Here is a 17,367-nt window from a genome sequence, read left to right as displayed (position 1 = left end):
CCAACCAATCATACTGCTGCATTGTTCTAGGACCAATCAGACTGCTGCATTCTGAATCCTATTGTTCTAGGACCAATCAGACTGCTGCCTTTTGGATCCTATTGTTCTAGGACCAATCAGACTGCTACAGTTTGGATCCTATTCAACTCAGTACATAACACACGGATAGCTTGCAGAGTTTCGCAAGGGAAGTGTGCCAGGCTCCATGTTCAGTCTCTGTTTACACTCTTGTCCGGTGTAAATCCCAAGAGTCTCTTCCAACTCTAGGATTCTATGATTCTATGAGTCCAAACTGTTGTGTGTATGTCCTAAACTTTAGTTTATCACACAGTTTAGTTTATCACACAGTTATTTATTCTTACAGCACCTTGTTTCCCTAATAACTATTTTGCAAAAATAAATTGCTTTCATGGTGTAGCATTATAGATACATGATTACCCGCTGCTCTGGCCAGCATTCTGATCCCATTACAGTGGTACCTCGGGTTACATACGCTTCAGGTTACAGACTCCCCTAACCCAGAAATAGTACCTCGGGTTAAGAACTTTGCTCCAGGATGAGAACAAAATTTGCGTGGTGGCGGCACGGCCCCATTAGCTAAAGTGGTGCTTCAGGTTAAGAACAGTTTCAGGTTAAGAACGGACTTCCAGAATGAATTAAGTACTTAACCGAGGTACCACTGTATATCTGTCCTGATTGCAATGTTACAAGATACTAGAAGTGCTGGCTACTTAACCTTTTAGCTTGCTCTGAGTAAGTATTAGTATCTTCTGCTAGTGGTGCTCATCCAGCTGCAAGCGTTGGTTAAAGAACAGTCTTACATTGGGTCAGGTCATGGATCCATCTAGTCAAATGCTGCCTGCCTTGACAGCAGTAGATCTCCTGCATTATGGGTATAGATTTATTCTGTGAACCGCCCTGAGACCCCCAGGTATAGGGCAGTATATAAATTCAGTTAATAATAATGATAATAATGGTTTACTCCTCAGAACACACCGGTGATTGGCAAAGATCCAGCAGTGATGTGTTGCGTTAGTGTGCAAAGGTTACTTTTTTAAAAACCTGCCCAATTTTTCCCGGTCATTAAATTCTAGTCCAACTGATGGTGTTTTGGTGGTGAACAGGTTGGCCTTTTTCAACGTCCAGTTTGACACGTGTGCACGAGTGGTGCTGCCATCGATTGTCGGGTGAATCGCCCGTTTCCGGCAGCTGTCCTGTTCAAAGAGGCAAGCCGGCTAACCGTCCTCGACTCTTCCCTCTATAGCGAAGTGCAGAATTTGCATAGAGAGGATGGAGATCTCTTGTTGCCTTTGCAGTTAGGAGCACAAAGTATGCAAAGGAGTTGGAATTCGGTTCGCATTCAGAACGCGCGCACACACACACCTGCCCCACAACACTAATTCAAATTGCAAGATATCGAGTGTCGCTCTTGTAAACAGCCCAGGCTCTTTCGTACTCGTCTCCAGAATCACAACCTTCGCTGGACTTTGGCGGAGATTTTGGATTCGGCTTGGCAGCAGACCAGAAGGTGAGTCGTATGATTTCTGGGTGCCTGTTCCTGCTTTTGCTGGAAGGTAGCTGGGTGTTTGGATGAGAAACTGGGGTTGTAGCCTCTGATCTGGAAAGGAAGCAAAGCAGGAGAGAATCTTCTTGTTGTTGTTTAGTCGTTTAATTGTGTCCGACTCTTCGTGACCCCATGGACCAGATCATGCCAGGCACTCCTGTCTTCCACTGCCTCCCTCATGCTGGTAGCTTCGAGAACACTGTCCCACCATCTCGTCCTCTGTCATCCCCTTCTCCTTGTGCCCTCCATCTTTCCCAACATCAGGGTCTTTTCCAGGGAGTCTTCTCTTCTCATGAGGTGGCCAAAGTCTTGGAGCCTCAGCTTCAGGATCTGTCCTTCCAGTGAGCACTCAGGGCTGATTTCCTTCAGAATGGAGAGGTTGGATCTTCTTGCAGTCCATGGGACTCTCCAGAGTCTCCTCCAGCACCAGAATTCAAAAGCATCCATTCTTCGGCGATCAGCCTCCTTTATGGTCCAGCTCTCACTTCCATACATCACTACTGGGAACACCATCGCTTTAACTATACAGACCTTTGTTGGCAAGGTGATGTCTCTGCTTTTTAAGATGCTGTCTAAGTTTGTTATTGCTCTTCTCCCAAGAAGCAGGCGTCTTAATTTCCTGACTGCTGTCAAAGTGCCAACGTACCGCCAGGGAATTGCAAGCCCACGGTTGTGCCAGCCATGCCTAAATCTTTCCTGGTCAAGCGGCGAGTCTCAACGCGACTGGCGTCCCGGGATTGGGGGGAGCTCTCTGACCAACTTCGCGGAGACTTGTACATCCCAGGTAGGTGTGCTAAAATTTTCTTGCATTGCCTTCAACATGAAAGTAGAAAAGAAAAGAAAAAGACCTAAGGAGAGAGAAAGCTGAAGAGGAGAGAGAGGGAAGAAAAGATTAAAGAAAGAAACTTGGAGAAGGGTGGTTGGTTTTGGTTCTTCCCAGGGCCAGATTGAGGTTTTATGTGGCCCTCAGCTCCTGAAGGTAATGGGGCCCTTGCTACGTCCAGCTGTCCTTTGCCAACAACAAATTGTCGCTGTTTTTTGTGTTGAATATATGCTAGATGGCAATTTCTGGTCCTAATAGGTATCTAAAGCCTTCTGCACATCACAAAATATATTTTTATCAAAGTAATTGTTGAATTGAAATACAATGAAGAAGAAGTATATTAATAGTGAAAGAATTATTAAGCTCTAACTTAAAATGATTTTTTATTCATAACAAACTGAATAATGCAAACACATTGATATTTGGCAATAACAAAAGTTCCTTGAGAAACACAATTTATAAAGACTCATAATCTAGTCTCTAGAAACTTGCTAGAAAATAATAATAATAATAATAATAATAATAATAATAATAATAATAATAATAATAAATATAAATTTTATTTATACCCCGCCCTCCCCAGCCAAGACCAACATGAAATAAAAATAGGTGTAAATATATGATGCAAACTACTAATAATGATAAATAGCAGAATATTGGCACCCTATATATAGAAAAGAGCAAACCAGGGATATTTTAGGGAGCAGGCTAGCAGGAGGGGCCCATGACTTACATCCTAGGAGCCTAGGATTTCTTTTTTACCTTATATTTTGGAAATGCACACCCAGTTTTCCCCCTTTAATAGTTTGGGGGGCCCCAAGAGAGTGGGGCCCTGAGCTAGAGCTTGTTTAGCTTAAACGTAAATCCGGCACTGGTTCTTCCAGAAGGCAGCTTGGCTCAAACCCTGGCAGACGCCAGGGTCCTCGCAGGCGGCTCCGTGAGCGTGTGGGAAAGAACCCACGCAGGAAACGTCCTCCAAGGCGTCGCTCAAAGCCCGTGTCATCCTCAGCTGGGTCCCGTGGGGAAATACCCCAGGAGCAGCAAGGTAAGAAACCAGGAAGATTTATACATTATTCAGGTAGGTAGCCGTGTTGGTCTGGTGCAGTCAAAATAACAATAAATAAAAAATTGTCCAGTAACACCTTATAGACCAACTAAGTTTGTTCTGGTATAAGCTTTCGTGTGCATGCACACTTCTTCTGTTTCAGTGTAATTGTATTTTATTGTTATTTAGCATTACCTGAAATCTTCAGAAGGTAACATAAAAATCATTTGGTTTTCCAAAAGTAGTTGATGTGCTTCTTTATCCAAGATAATGTCGCAAAGAAAGGTGCCGCATAACCCCCACTCTGTGTCTGTCAGAACTCAATCGCTCAGTGTGGCAGAACCGACACTTTGGAACTCCCTGCCAATGGATATCAGCCTTAACTGTACTCTTATCAGCACCTGCTGAAGACATTCTTATTTAGACAAGCCTACCTAGATAGTTTAGGAAGCTTGTGTGAGTTTTGATGTGTTTTAATCTATTCTCTTGTAGTTTTACGAACGTTTTCAATCATGTAATGATAATTCTATTGCCGTTTGTTTCCTGCAATCGAGCAGTATATAAATTATATGCAATAAATATTGGAGCTCAGTCGGTAGGCACGAGACTCTTAATCTCAGGGCTGTGTGTTTGAGCCCCACATTGGGCAAAAGGTTCCTGCACTGCAGGGGGTTGGACTAGATGACCCTTGGGGTCCCTTCCAACGATAATAAAATATAATAATAATTTATTATTTCTACACCGCCCATCTGGCTGGGTTACCCCAGCCACTCTGGGTGGCTTCCAACAAGGGATTAAAATTACATTTAAACATCAGTCATTAAAAACTTCCCTAAACAAGGATGCCCTCAGATGTCTTCTAAATGTCAGATAGTTGTTTATTTCTTTGACAACTGATGGGAGAGCGTTCCACAGGGCGGGTGCCACTACCGAGAAGGCCCTCTGCCTGGTTCCCTGTAACTTGGCTTCTCGCAGTGAGGGAACCACCAGAAGGCCCTCGGAGCTGGACCTCAGTGTCCAGGCAGAACGATGGGGGTGGAGATGCTCCTTCAGGTATACAGGCCGTTTAGGGCTTTCAAGGTCAGCACCAACACTTTGAATTGTGCCCGGAAACATACTGGGAGCCAATGAAAGTCTTTCAAGACCGGTGTTATATGGTCTTGGTGGCCGCTCCCAGTCACCAGTCTGGCTGCCGCATTCTGGATTAATTGCAGTTTCCGGGTCACCTTCAAAGGTAGCCCCACATAGAGCGCATTGCAGGAGTCCAAGCGGGAGATAACTAGAGCATGCACCACTCTGGAGAGACAGTCTGCGGGCAGGGAGGGTCTCATCCTGCGTACCAGATGGAGCTGGTAGACAGCTGCTCTGGACACAGAATGGACCTGCGCCTCCATGGACAGCCGTGAGTCCAAAATGACTCCCAGGCTGCGCACCTCCACAACTGTATGAAAAGAAAACTGAATGGAATGACCTTGCTGGCTGAGACTGATGGGAGAGGCAGTTCCAAGCCTCTGGGTCGTATAACGTTGCAGGTCCTCCACGTTCATCTGGTCTGCAAACTCCCAACCTGCCCCGCTTCCTTCCTTTCTGCTCCATCCAGGGCAGGAGTCCTGCAGCGCCGCAGTTCCAGTGCTGCGTGTGCAGCAAACCCTTCCCTCTGCAGCGCATGCTGAACCGCCACCTCAAGTGCCACAGCTTGGTCAAGAAGCACGTCTGCAGGTACTGTGGTAAGGGCTTCAATGACACCTTCGACCTCAAGAGGCACCTGAGGACGCACACAGGTGGGGACCTCACCCTGCAAGGGTCTTGGCTCTCCTTGCTCACCTTGGTGGGGAATTTACAAACGTAACATCCATATTGACCAATGTATTGTGTTTTGTTGTTGTTGCAGGAATTTATGTATAGGTTGGGGGGGGGGTTGCCCCTCCAGCAGATATCATGCACATGCAGCCCACTACCAAAATCAGCACAATCACTTTTGTGACTTTTGTGATTTGTCCCCACAAAACACTTCATCACAGTTTCTTCCTATCTATTCAAAGGGCCTCTGCTGCACAATACCAAATGTAAGAATTCACTGATCAGTGTATCTCTGTACTGGCTCACTGGGAAAACTTCAAAAATGCATATAGACATGTGACCTCAGCTCCTCACCAGCCCCATTGCCTGAGGGATCCCTGGCATCCTGATACCTGAGTGCCAGACAGGTAGCCATTCCAGAAATAGCAAACCCAGATGAAGACAAAAGGGTGTGGTTAACTTGGCTGGGAAACAGGGAAATTGTGATGGGACGATGAGCTGCTTGTGTGTAAAATCCAAGTCCCTCAGAGTTTGGTCAAGTTTGCAAACCTCTGTCTGTAACGGAGCCCCTTAAACATGGCTCCGTCAGTCGCTGGCAGATTCCGACAGTGGTTGCTTTCGGAATCGCTTCCAACATAAAAGCTCCTTAACGGAAACACGTCTTCTGGACTCTCTGCGTGACAGTTTCCGGCGAGGAGTGGGTGTCCCTACAGGAGGTCCTGAAACCTCCCCACTGTTTTCGCTGGAAGTGTCTCTGAGCCATCCCTCCAGCTCACTTTCCCTCAGCTCACCTCCTCTCCCCCTACTGGTTCCCTCTTCAGCTGCTGAGTCTCTCCCAACCTGTGTGAGCCCTTTCACCTCCCTTCCTTCCGATGGCAGTTCCCTGACATCCACCTCCCCTCCAGGGCCCCCTTCACCCCCTCCCGCCCCCTCCTCTACGGGCGGTGAGGAGGCAAAACCCCGGAATGAACTTCCTTCATCTTCCGATGTCTCGAACACTTCTCTCCACCTGTTGCGGTTCCTGGTCTCGAAGTACTCCTCCTCCTCAGAGTCCATCTCCCCTTCCCCTTCCAAGTCCGGGAATCCTTCCAACTCCTCCTCCTCATCGGTGGTCCCAAAGTATTCCCTCCGGAACCTCTCCACAGGCTGAGGTTTCCTTGGGAACCTTTGATGGAACGTTTCTATCAATACCTCGTCATTGATATCTTCTGCCATTACCCAAGTGTTTTCTGACTCCGGTTCTCCTTCCCACGCTACCAAATACTCCACCTGATCCCCCTTCCACCTGGCGTCGAGGATTTCTGCCACATGGCTGCTGCATTCCCTTTCTTCTATGACCGGTCCCCGAGTGGCCATCCCTTCTCGTCCCCCCTCATACGGTGACAGTAACGACCTGTGAAATACTGGGTGCAGTTTCATGTGGTTGGGTAACTGGAGCCTGAAAGCCACTGGGTTGACCTGTTGAATGACCTCAAGGGGACCCAATCTCCTGGGTCTTAATTTCTTACAACCTCCTTTGAACGGCAACCCTTGGGTTGACAGCCACACCCTATCTCCCACCCTTATGGTTTCACCTTCCCTTCGGTTCTTGTCTGCCTGCCTCTTGTATTCTTCCTTCGCCCTTTCTAAGTTGAGTTGGAGCTGATGATGGATTGCTTCCATTTCTTCTACAAAATGCTCGGCTGCCGGGACGCTCCATCTCTCCCCTTCTCCCCCTGGGAAAGCCCTGGGATGACACCCATAATTAGCCAAGAAGGGGCTCATCCCTGTGGACACATTCTCGGCATTGTTGTAGGCAAATTCCGCCAGCGCCAACTTTTCTACCCAGTCATTCTCTCTGTCATTGACATAACACCTCAGGTATTGCTGGAGGACACCGTTTGCTCTTTCCGCCTGCCCGTTGGTTTCAGGGTGCCGGGCAGTCGAAAAGTTGACCTCCACCTGCAGTAAGCTCATGAGCTTCCTCCAGAACCTGGAAGTAATTTGTTTTCCTCGGTCTGAGACCACCCTCAATGGCACCCCGTGCAACCTAAAAATGTGTTCTACAAATAACTTTGCTGTCTCTTCCGCCGTGACTGCATGCGAGCAGGCTACAAAGTGGCACATCTTTGTTAGTAGGTCTACCACCACCATGATGGCTGTTTTCCCCTTGGACTTCGGCAGATCAGTCATAAAATCTATCGACACTGCCTCCCAAGGTCGTTCTGGGGTTGGTAAGGGTTCTAATAGCCCCGCCGGCGCCCGCCTCTCCCCTTTGGCTCGCTGGCATTGCTCGCACCCTCTTACATACTCCCGTACATCTTCCCTCACCTTAGGCCACCAAAATTCCCTGGTGACCAACCACATGGTTTTGTGTTGTCCAAAATGCCCCGCCGTGGGGCTGTCGTGCAACTGCTTGAGTACCCTCCCCCTTAAGTCTCCTTCAGGGATATACAGTGCCCCTTTGTAATACAAAGCTCCATTTCTTTCCTCGAAACCCCCTGGTTCCTCTCCCTCACCCCTAAGACCTCTGAGCTTATTCTGGGCGTATTCATCATTCTCTGTTTCCTCTACCAGTTCTCTTTGCCCCACCAATGCCGCCCCACACACCCAGCGGTCCTCTGGGATGACATGTCTCTCTTCGGGTCCCCCCTCCCCTTCCAAATATTCAGGTTTGCGTGAGAGAGCGTCCGCCCTAACATTTTCTGGACCTGGCACATAACAAATTTCAAAGTGGAAATTGGAGAACTCCTGGGCCCATCTCACTTGCCGTTGGTTGAGCACTCGTGCCGTTCTCCAATACTCTAAGTTCTTGTGGTCCGTGCACACTTGCACCTTATGTTGTGCCCCAATTAATAAATGCCTCCATCTCCTGAACGCTTCATGAATGGCTAGTAGTTCTCGGTCATACACCGTGTAGTTCCTCTCAGATTTGTTCAGCTTTCGCGAAAAAAAGGCACACGGTCTCCACTCCGACTCCTCCTTGCCAGGCTGCAGAAGCACCGCCCCCACAGCCCAGTCTGATGCGTCCGTTTCCACTCGCATCGGTTTTTGTAAATCCACATGCAGAAGCTGTTCTTCCGAAGCGAACGCCCTTTTCAGCTCCTCAAAAGCTCGCTCCGCCTCCGCCGTCCAAACGAATTTCCTCTTACTGCTGAGACAGTCCGTAATGGGCGCCGTCAAGTGGGCAAAATTTCTGATGAACTTCCGATAGAAGTTTCCAAATCCAAGGAATCTTTGCACATCCTTCCTTGTTTTCGGTGTTTTCCATTCCAGTACCGCTTGGACCTTGCCAGGATCCATGGCCAATCCCTTGTCCGACAAGCGGTACCCCAGGAATTCCACCTCCTTGGCATGAAACTGACACTTCTCTAGCTTCACCCACAGCTGATTGGCTTGCAGTCTGCCCAACACTTCCCTGACGTCTTTTACATGCTGCTCCTCAGTCTCTGAATATACTAACACGTCATCTAAGAAGGCCACACAATTCTTGTAAAGCAAAGGCCCCAGGACGTGGTTCATAAACGATTGAAAGCACGCGGAGCCTGCTTGTAAGCCGAAGGGCATAACTAAATATTCAAATGCCCCCAAAGGGGTGAACATGGTGGTTTTCCATTCATCCCCCTTCCTTATTCGTATCAGGTTGTACGCCCGCTCAGGTCCAGTTTAGTAAAAATCTTTCCCTTCCTGACCCTTGTCAAAATGTCATCAATTCTGGGCATCGGGAAAGTCACTGGTTCTGACACTGCATTTAAGGCCCTGAAGTCCACTACAAGTCTAGGTTTGTCCGTGTTTTTTTTATCCACAAAAAACACTGGGCTGCCCCCCACCGCCCTGGACTCTCTGATGAACCCTCTCTTCAGGTTCTTGTCAATGAACTCCCTTAGCTCCTGCATCTCTCTGTCTGACATGGCGTACAGCTTGCCTACAGGGAGCTGTGCCCCAGGGAGTAAATTGATTTGACAGTCAAAGGGTCTATGTGGGGGTAGTTTGTCTGCCTCCCTCTCGCTGAAGACGTTGCTCAGGTCGGCGTATTGTTGGGGAACCTTCCCCTTCTCCGTTACTTCCGTCCCTGCTAGAGTGGCTCTGGCCCCTCCTTGAGCCTCCCGCTCTTTGCAGTGTTCTAGACAATGTGCTGACCCAAAGGAGACCACTCTCTGATGCCAGCCCACTAGCGGATCATGTAACGCTAGCCAGCTCATCCCCAAAATAATGGGAGCTCCTCCCAAGGTAGCCACATTAAACACTATTAGCTCAGTGTGTCTTGCTACCTTCATTATCATTGGGACGGTCTGCTGGCTGACTTCTCCTCCCAGCAGCTCCCTTCCATCGATCGTGGTCACCTGCAAAGGGTTACTTAAAGGGATAGTCTGTATCTGGTGCTCAGCAGCAAACTCCTTACTCATGAAATTGCAGGAGCTGCCTGAGTCCAATAGCGCCTTTATCTTTAGTGGGTGTCCGTTAGGCAGCTCTAGTAACACCTCTATCACTAGGGCGGGTTTAGGAGGTTCCGGCGTGGGCACTTTCACTGCTCTTTGGCCTGGCTGCTGTGCCCCGACGGTGGCAGCCAGGCGTTGGCTTTTACTTGCTCCGGTACCTTTTCCTCCCTCTCCCCAACAGCTCCCGCCATTCCTTGCCATTCCTTTCTTTGGGGGCAGACTCTGGCAAAATGACCTGGCTGTTGGCAGAGATAACATTTCTTGGCGCCCTTCCCCTCCTTCTTCCGCTCTTCACTGGGCTTTGAAACTGCGCGCGCGCGCGCTGTTCCAATTTCCATCGGCTCTCCCAGCGGAAACGGTGGCTCTGGAATCTCTGGAATGCGAAGCTCCCTCCAACGTTCCCCCTTCCCTTCCCGCCTCTCCAAGGCTCTCGCCTCTTGGCGCGCTCCTATGGTCAGCGCTGATTTGGTCAGCTGGTCCATAGACTCCGCCCTGGGCGCCCGGGAAAGTTCATCCTTTACCGCCGAAGCAAGCCCTTCTTCAAAGAGCATTTGAATGGGTTCCGCCGATAGATCCCACCCCAATTTATGGATCAACATGGTAAACTCAGTCCAGTACTCACGCACAGATCGGCTCCCCTGTTTGCACGCCATTAACTGTCTGCGTACCACTCCCTGCTCAATATCGCTGGAAAACATCAGATCCATGGCACGAAAAAACTTCCTCGTGTCCTTCAGGATGTCATTATTCGTTGCCATCAGGGGCCTCACCCAGTCTTTCGCCCCCTTTTCGAGATGCCCAATCACAAAAGCCACCCGCGATTCCTCGTCGGGAAAGTCATCAAACTGCAGATTAAGGGCATATTGCATCTCTGTCCTAAAGGTATGATAGTCCTTGGGCTCCCCCCCAAACTTCTGTACCAATCCTGGCAACTTTCTGGCGAGCGGGGTGGTTTTCCCCTTCTCTGCATCTTGAGCCCTCCTCTCCTCGAGCCTCGCCGTCTGCAGCGCTAGCTGGACCTCCAACGCCCGGTACCTTTCTTCCAGGCTTGGACCCGCTCCAGCTCCTGCTTCTCCGGTTCCGGCTGGGTTGCTCATGATGCCTTCTCCTGCACAAGCTGCTCACGGAGACTGTCGGAATGCTGTGATGGGACGATGAGCTGCTTGTGTGTAAAATCCAAGTCCCTCAGAGTTTGGTCAAGTTTGCAAACCTCTGTCTGTAACGGAGCCCCTTAAACATGGCTCCGTCAGTCGCTGGCAGATTCCGACAGTGGTTGCTTTCGGAATCGCTTCCAACATAAAAGCTCCTTAACGGAAACACGTCTTCTGGACTCTCTGCGTGACAGTTTCCGGCGAGGAGTGGGTGTCCCTACAGGAGGTCCTGAAACCTCCCCACTGTTTTCGCTGGAAGTGTCTCTGAGCCATCCCTCCAGCTCACTTTCCCTCAGCTCACCTCCTCTCCCCCTACTGGTTCCCTCTTCAGCTGCTGAGTCTCTCCCAACCTGTGTGAGCCCTTTCACCTCCCTTCCTTCCGATGGCAGTTCCCTGACAGAAATGTAAAGATCTCTTTTGTTACACTTGATGGGTGTTTGGTGGAGGGCAAGGGGAACTATGGGGCAGGGTCCAGGATGCTCAGATTAGGGCCACCAGACCTCCCCTTTCATGATGTAACCATGATGTATGAGTGATGTAGTTTGGGGGGGGGGAGTAACATGGGGATTTGTTGTTTAGTCGTTTAGTCGTGTCCGACTCTTCGTGACCCCCTGGACCAGAGCACGCCAGGCACCTCTGTCCTCCACTGCCTCCCGCAGTTTGATCAAACTCATGCTGGTAGCTTCAAGAACACTATCCAACCATCTCATTCTCTGCCGTCCCCTTCTCCTTGTGCCCTCCATCTTTCCCAACATCAGGGTCTTTTCCAGGGAGTCTTCTCTTCTCATGAGGTGGCCAAAGTATTGGAGCCTCAGCTTCACGATCTGTCCTTCCAGTGAGCACTCAGGGCTGATTTCCTTCAGAATGGAGAGGTTTGATCTTCTTGCAGTCCATGGGACTCTCAAGAGTCTCCTCCAGCACCACAATTCAAAAGCATCAATTCTTCGGCGATCAGCCTTCTTTATGGTCCAGCTCTCACTTCCATACATCACCACTGGCTTTTACTATATGGACCTTTGTTGGCAAGGGGATGTCTCTGCTTTTTAAGATGTTGTCTAGGTTTGCCATCGCCTTTCTCCCAAGGAGCAGGCGTCTTTTAATTTCGTGACTGCTGTCACCATCTGCAGTGATCATGGAGCCCAAGAAAGTAAAATCTCTCACTGTCTCCATTTCTTCCCCTTCTATTTGCCAGGAGGTGATGGGCCCAGTGGCCATGATCTTGGTTTTTTTGATGTTGAGCTTCAGACCATATTTTGCGCTCTCCTCTTTCACCCTCATTAAAAGGTTCTTTAATTCCTCCTCACTTAGCAGCTAATAAAAGTTTGGGTTCTCTTTTGTTTGGGGCTTCCATTTTGTTCCACCTTGTGGCAGGTGGGAGTCCTGTCGCGACAGTCTTCAATCAATACCAAGCCTACTGGCTGCTGTTTTGCTCTGGTATTCCTGGCTGGTGTCCTTGTTTTTTGTCCAAGGGAGCCCTCAGATTTCTCTGTTAACATTGTAAATAATTTTTATTAATTTTTCTTTAATAACACTCCAGTTGGTAGAATATCAAATCTTGCCACCACAATACAAATAATAAAGCCAATTATACATTTCAAATTACATATTTTTAAAAAACTTCCCATGTTCTGGCTGGTCAGGAGGGGAAAAAATTATTTCTTGTTCCTGCTTTTTCTCTCTTGTTTATTCCCAATATCACAGTTCTGATCTTAATCCTTTGTCTTATCTTAACAGCCACTGGTGTGAGACTTTCAATTGTATTTAGCAAATCTATATGGATATTGACCTGCAAGAGGAATTTTATTGTTCCTGTTGTTGTCCATCAATTATTTTCAGCACAGTCCCCCTCAGAGGCCCTTTTTTCATTCCACCATCTTATCTTCCAAGATTCTGGCCTGCCTTTCAGCTTTTCTTTGTTTAATTAAAATTAAGACACAGCAACCCTTCAAGTCTTTTAACGAACTGATGTTTTCTCAATCCGAATAGGGGTCTTCCGTAGGAGGCAGTACCATAAGGTATATTTTACAGTTAGCAATTGTTTGGTTCCTCTACAAGCCAAGCTTTGTTCCCCGCAATGTATTGTATCGCAGAATCGCAGAATCACAGAACTGTAGGGACCTCCAAAGGTCATCTAGTCCAACCCCCTCTTGCAATACAGGAATCTCAGCGAAAGCATCCCAGACAGATGGCCACCCAACCTCTGCTTCAAAACATCCAAGGAAGGAGAGTTCACAGCTTCCCGAGGGAGACAGTCCTGCTGTCAAACAGCTCTTGCTGTCCAAAAGTTCTTCCTGGTGTTTAGTCAAAATCTTCATTCCTTTTTTGTTGGGAAACCCTTTTATTTACATGAGAGACACAACTCTTCCCAAATCCCCTTGTTGTTGTTGTTTAGTCGTGTCCGCTTCTTCGTGACCCCCTGGACCAGATCATGCCAGGCACTCCTGTCTTCCACTGCCTCCCTCATGCTGGTAGCTTCGAGAACACTGTCCCACCATCTCGTCCTCTGTCGTCCCCTTCTCCTTGTGCCCTCCATCTTTCCCAACATCAGGGTCTTTTCCAGGGAGTCTTCTCTTCTCATGAGGTGGCCAAAGTCTTGGAGCCTCAGCTTCAGGATCTGTCCTTCCAGTGATCACTCAGGGCTGATTTCCTTCAGAATGGAGAGGTTTGATCTTCTTGCAGTCCATGGGACTCTCAAGAATTTCCTCCAGCACCAGAATTCAAAAGCATTAATTCTTCGGCGATCAGCCTCCTTTATGGTCCAGCTCTCACTTCCATACATCTGGGAAAACCATAGCTTTAACTATACGGACCCTTACTTCAGAGGAATGAACTGAGAGGAGTGGGTGGCCCCGATTCCAGGTCAGCCGTGCTGAACAGGCTTGAAAGTGATGGAGAACTCTCCCAAATAGTGACCAATCATTTCAGGCTTGATTTCCACCTGGTTGAAGGTATTCCCATTGTACACGCCAACCATGCTGCCTGTCGGAGTGTCTGTACGACCGAGCCGAAATGGCTCTCCTCTTTGGACGTGTCTTCGGGATCCATCAGGCTCTCCTCTGACGGTGATTAACGACCTAAGCCTTTGATGAGGCTTCAGGCACGTTCCCCCGTTACGCAGAGTATCCAAACAGCAGCAGCAGGAGCCGAAATATGTGCTACATGTCCTATGTTTATTAGTAACTACGCAGGACAGAAAAGAATATGCATCTGCTCTCTGTGAGAGTCAGGGAACAACCTGGAACAAAGAAACAGGAAACCAGTAGAAACAGGAAACCAGTAACATCAACATCCGTCTCCCGTGAGACTTCCAACAGTCTGGAATGTCAACAGAGTCTTGTGATTCCAAAAACTGCACAGGGGCGCAGGAACAGAAATCTAACACTGCCTACCATTTCCGGAAGGATAATCGTGTCTCGCAGGTGGATCTTGACAACCTCTGGCTTCTCCATGGGCAGGGCCTCTTTCTTGGCCTTGCGCAGCTGCTTCAGGAGGGGGTTTGCTTGCGGCGCAAGCCAGGGTTGAGCCGCCACCGCCGGCGGGTGCTGTACAGCTGCATCAGCTGCTGGGAGGACATGTCGAGAAGCTGGTCCAGGTCAACACCCTGATAGGTGAACTTCCAGAAAGTACACTTCTTCTTTTCTGCTCCACTTCCGCCATCTTGGCCGCAGTCTCCTCCAGGAAAAGGCCGAGAAAAGGTGGTTTGCTAGCGAGAGCCCAAAATCTTCATTCCTGTAACTTGAAGCCATGAGTTCAAGTCCTACTCTCTAGAGCAGGAGAAAACAAGCTTGCTCTATCTTCCATATGACAGCCCTTGAGATATTTGAAGATGGCCATCATATCTCCTCTCAGCCTCTTTTCCAGGCTAAACATACCCAGCTCCTTCAAGCGTTCCTCATCAGGCTTGGTTTCCAGACCCTTGGTTGCCCTCCTCTGTGACCTTCCAGCTTGTCAACATCCTTCTTAAATTGTGGCGCCCAGAACTGGACACAGTATTCCAGGTGTGGTCTGACCAAGGCAGAGTAGAGTGGGACTATTAGTTGATCTGGACACTAGTCTTCTGTTGATGCAGCCTAGAATAGCATAAGTTTTGCTGCTGCATCACACTGTGGACTCATGTTAAGCTCTAGATCCTTCTCATATGTCCTACTCGCAAGCCAGGTGTCTCCACCATTTTATATTTGTGCACCTGGTTCTTCCTGCCAAAGTGCAGACCCTTACATTTGTCCCTCTTGAAAGTCATTGTGGTAATTTGGGCCCAGCTCTCCCATCTGTTAAGGTCATTTTGAATCCCCAAAACCGTATCTTCTGATCATCTCCTGAGGCTCTCCTTCGTGTGCTGCCTCCTCAAGAGGTCCAGAGGGTGGCAACAGAGAACGGGACCTTCTCTGCAGTGGCTCCCCATCTGTGGAATGCTCTCCCCAGGGAAGTTTGCCTGGTGCCTTCATCATACACCTTTAGGTGCCAGGCAACAATGTTCCTTTTTAACCAGGCCTTTGGTTGACCTGATGGACATCCTATGCCCTTTTTTAAAAAAATGCCCCCCCCCATCAGTTTGTTTTTATTTTTATGATGTATTTTGTGGTTTTATATCTTGATTTTATTCTGTGAACCACCCTGAGACCCCTGGGTATAGGACGGTATATAAATTCAATATATAAAAATAATTTCCCCAAAGATGGCAAAGTTAACGTGATTAATGAGAGAAAACTCATTACTGACACAGGTGAAACTCAAAAAATTAGAATATCGTGGAAAAGTTCATTTATTTCAGTAATTCAATGCTACTGAAACATCCTGGTCTTCCATAATACCTCCGCAGTGCCACAGGCTGACAGCATCCATGCCACGCCGCATTGAGGCAGTAATTGATGCAAAAGGGGCCCATGCCAAGCCCTGAGTACATATGCATGCTTCTACTTCTGAAAGGTCCAATATTGCTCTATTTGCAGTCCTTGTTTTGCTGATTTCATTTAATATTCTAATTTTCTGAGATTGTTAATTTGGGGTTTTCATCAGCTGTACGCCATAATCATCACAATGATAACAAATAAAGGCTTGACATATCTCGCTTTCAATGTCATGAGTCTATCTCATATATTAGTTTCACCTTTTAAGTTGAATTACTGAAATAAATGAACTTTTCCACGATATTCTAGTTTTTCGAGTTTCACCTGTATTAAGGATTGGAAATTTCTAAGGGACTTTTTGCATGAAAGCAAAAATGATGGAGTTGAAGATTGACAAAATACAGAATTGTGGAGGTTTTATTATTTTGCGGTTTTATATCTTGATTTTATTCCGTGAACCGCCTTGAGACCCCCGGATATAGGACGGTATATAAATTGAATGAATCATAATATAGGCCTGTCCACCTGACATTTGTTCCTCTGCAGGCATCCGCCCGTACCGCTGCTGCGTCTGCGAAAAAGCCTTCACCCAGCGCTGCTCCCTCGAGTCGCACCTCAAGAAAATCCACAGCATCCAGCAGCGATACGCTTACCGCGAGCGCCGCTCCAAGCTCTTTGTGTGCGAGGAGTGCGGCTTCACCTGCAGCGGCAGCGAGGAGTACTACGGCCACGTCCGCCGCCTGCACCCCGGCCACGGGATCCTGGCCAGAGGGTTCCAGAAGGTGGCGCCGGCCGACCTCCACCCCAGGTTCCACGTCCTCTACCCTTCCGCATACTGAGGCCCAGAGGCAAGGGCCAAGGAAACCGGGAAACAGCAGCACCCAAATCCCATGTAAGGAAAACAGGGGAGTAGAAAAACTAGCCAAATCATGCATTTGGAGTACGCTGCCCATGCCAAGAGGGGACTGTGCCAATTCTGCCCCTCTTCTAAGTGTTGGGCGTCTCGCCCAGCCCTGCCTTGAGATTTCAGTTTCTCAAAATTAGCTGTTACCAAAATACACGACGGTAGTCTCAGAGACTAGAAAGTTTTGTTTTCAAAATGAAGGTTCCCAGAAGGCTTTTCTCCAAGCTCGGTTGTGGGTGCCCTCGTTTCTGAGGCGAGATGGGTGACCGCCAGGGGCAGGGCTTTTTCTGTGGTGGCCCCCAAGCTGTGGAACGCTCTCTGCAGGCATTTCGGCCTTTGTGATGCTCTTCCAGGCACCAACCAAAACGTTTTTTGCACTTGCCCAAGTTTTTGGTTGCGCTGAATATGTGGCTGTTTCTAACCTGTTAATCTTGTAATGAGTTGCGTTTTGTCGCATGCCGCCTCGCGGGGTCAATATTGGTGGCGAGACAACATATAATTATATTAAAAACTATGTTTCCTCATGGTCAGGGGAAGATTTTGTTCTGCTTCCTGCTTAAACATAACCGGCCTCCTCTCTGAACATGGCTGTCTTGCATTATAGCTCATTTTTTAAAAAGCGGGCGGGCAGAAGCTATCTTTAAAGCCACACCTCTAAACTGGACACTCAGCCCCATTATCCTGGTTGGCATGGAGTGGGCTGGAATGAGGGAAAGGTAGGCAAACCGCACATGCTTTATCCCACATGACCTGAACCCTAGATCATGGGGGGTGGACTAGATGACCCCTGGGTCCCGTCCAACTCTTAAGGTTCT

The 17,367-nt window shown here is 48.4% G+C and overlaps 1 protein-coding gene and 1 pseudogene across 3 annotated transcripts; one reads left to right on the top strand and one right to left on the bottom strand.

Moving 5' to 3' along the window:
* The first annotated feature begins 2,151 nt into the window (after window positions 1–2,151).
* OVOL3 (ovo like zinc finger 3) lies at window positions 2,152–17,327 on the top strand. 2 transcript variants are annotated; one of them, XM_081019314.1, is made up of 4 exons: window positions 2,152–2,348; window positions 3,272–3,432; window positions 5,033–5,213; window positions 16,195–17,327. In XM_081019314.1, exons 1-4 carry the CDS (start codon window positions 2,246–2,248, stop codon window positions 16,485–16,487), a joined length of 738 nt encoding a protein of 245 aa, XP_080875440.1. In that variant the 5' UTR covers window positions 2,152–2,245; the 3' UTR covers window positions 16,488–17,327. The 2 variants fall into 2 exon arrangements, 1 of the variants encoding a protein (XP_080875440.1); XR_013989911.1 differs by lacking the exons at window positions 2,152–2,348; window positions 3,272–3,432; window positions 5,033–5,213 and adding an exon at window positions 14,278–14,409 and having other exon boundaries at window positions 16,195–16,328.
* LOC308484523 (small ribosomal subunit protein uS19-like) lies at window positions 13,564–14,458 on the bottom strand (annotated as a pseudogene). Its single transcript has 2 exons — window positions 14,184–14,458; window positions 13,564–13,780 (listed from the first exon to the last, which is right to left on the bottom strand). The product of its transcript is annotated as a small ribosomal subunit protein uS19-like (transcript).
* Window positions 17,328–17,367: the final 40 nt, after the last annotated feature.

Source organism: Podarcis pityusensis (assembly GCF_964106645.2).
Source record: "Podarcis pityusensis genome assembly, chromosome: 8".
Classification (NCBI taxonomy): Eukaryota; Metazoa; Chordata; class Lepidosauria; order Squamata; family Lacertidae; genus Podarcis; species Podarcis pityusensis.
Note: the sequence above shows the minus strand (reverse complement) of the source record. Positions and strands in the feature narration are given on the sequence as shown.

Excerpts from the sequence above, each read along its gene's own strand:
- OVOL3 (XM_081019314.1), top strand. The coding sequence starts at position 2,246 with ATGCCTAAATCTTTCCTGGTCAAGCGGCGAGTCTCAACGCGACTGGCG. Across the intron at positions 3,433-5,032 it reads AATACCCCAGGAGCAGCAAG|GGCAGGAGTCCTGCAGCGCC; the intron begins GTAAGAAACCAG and ends TGCTCCATCCAG. Across the intron at positions 5,214-16,194 it reads GCACCTGAGGACGCACACAG|GCATCCGCCCGTACCGCTGC; the intron begins GTGGGGACCTCA and ends GTTCCTCTGCAG.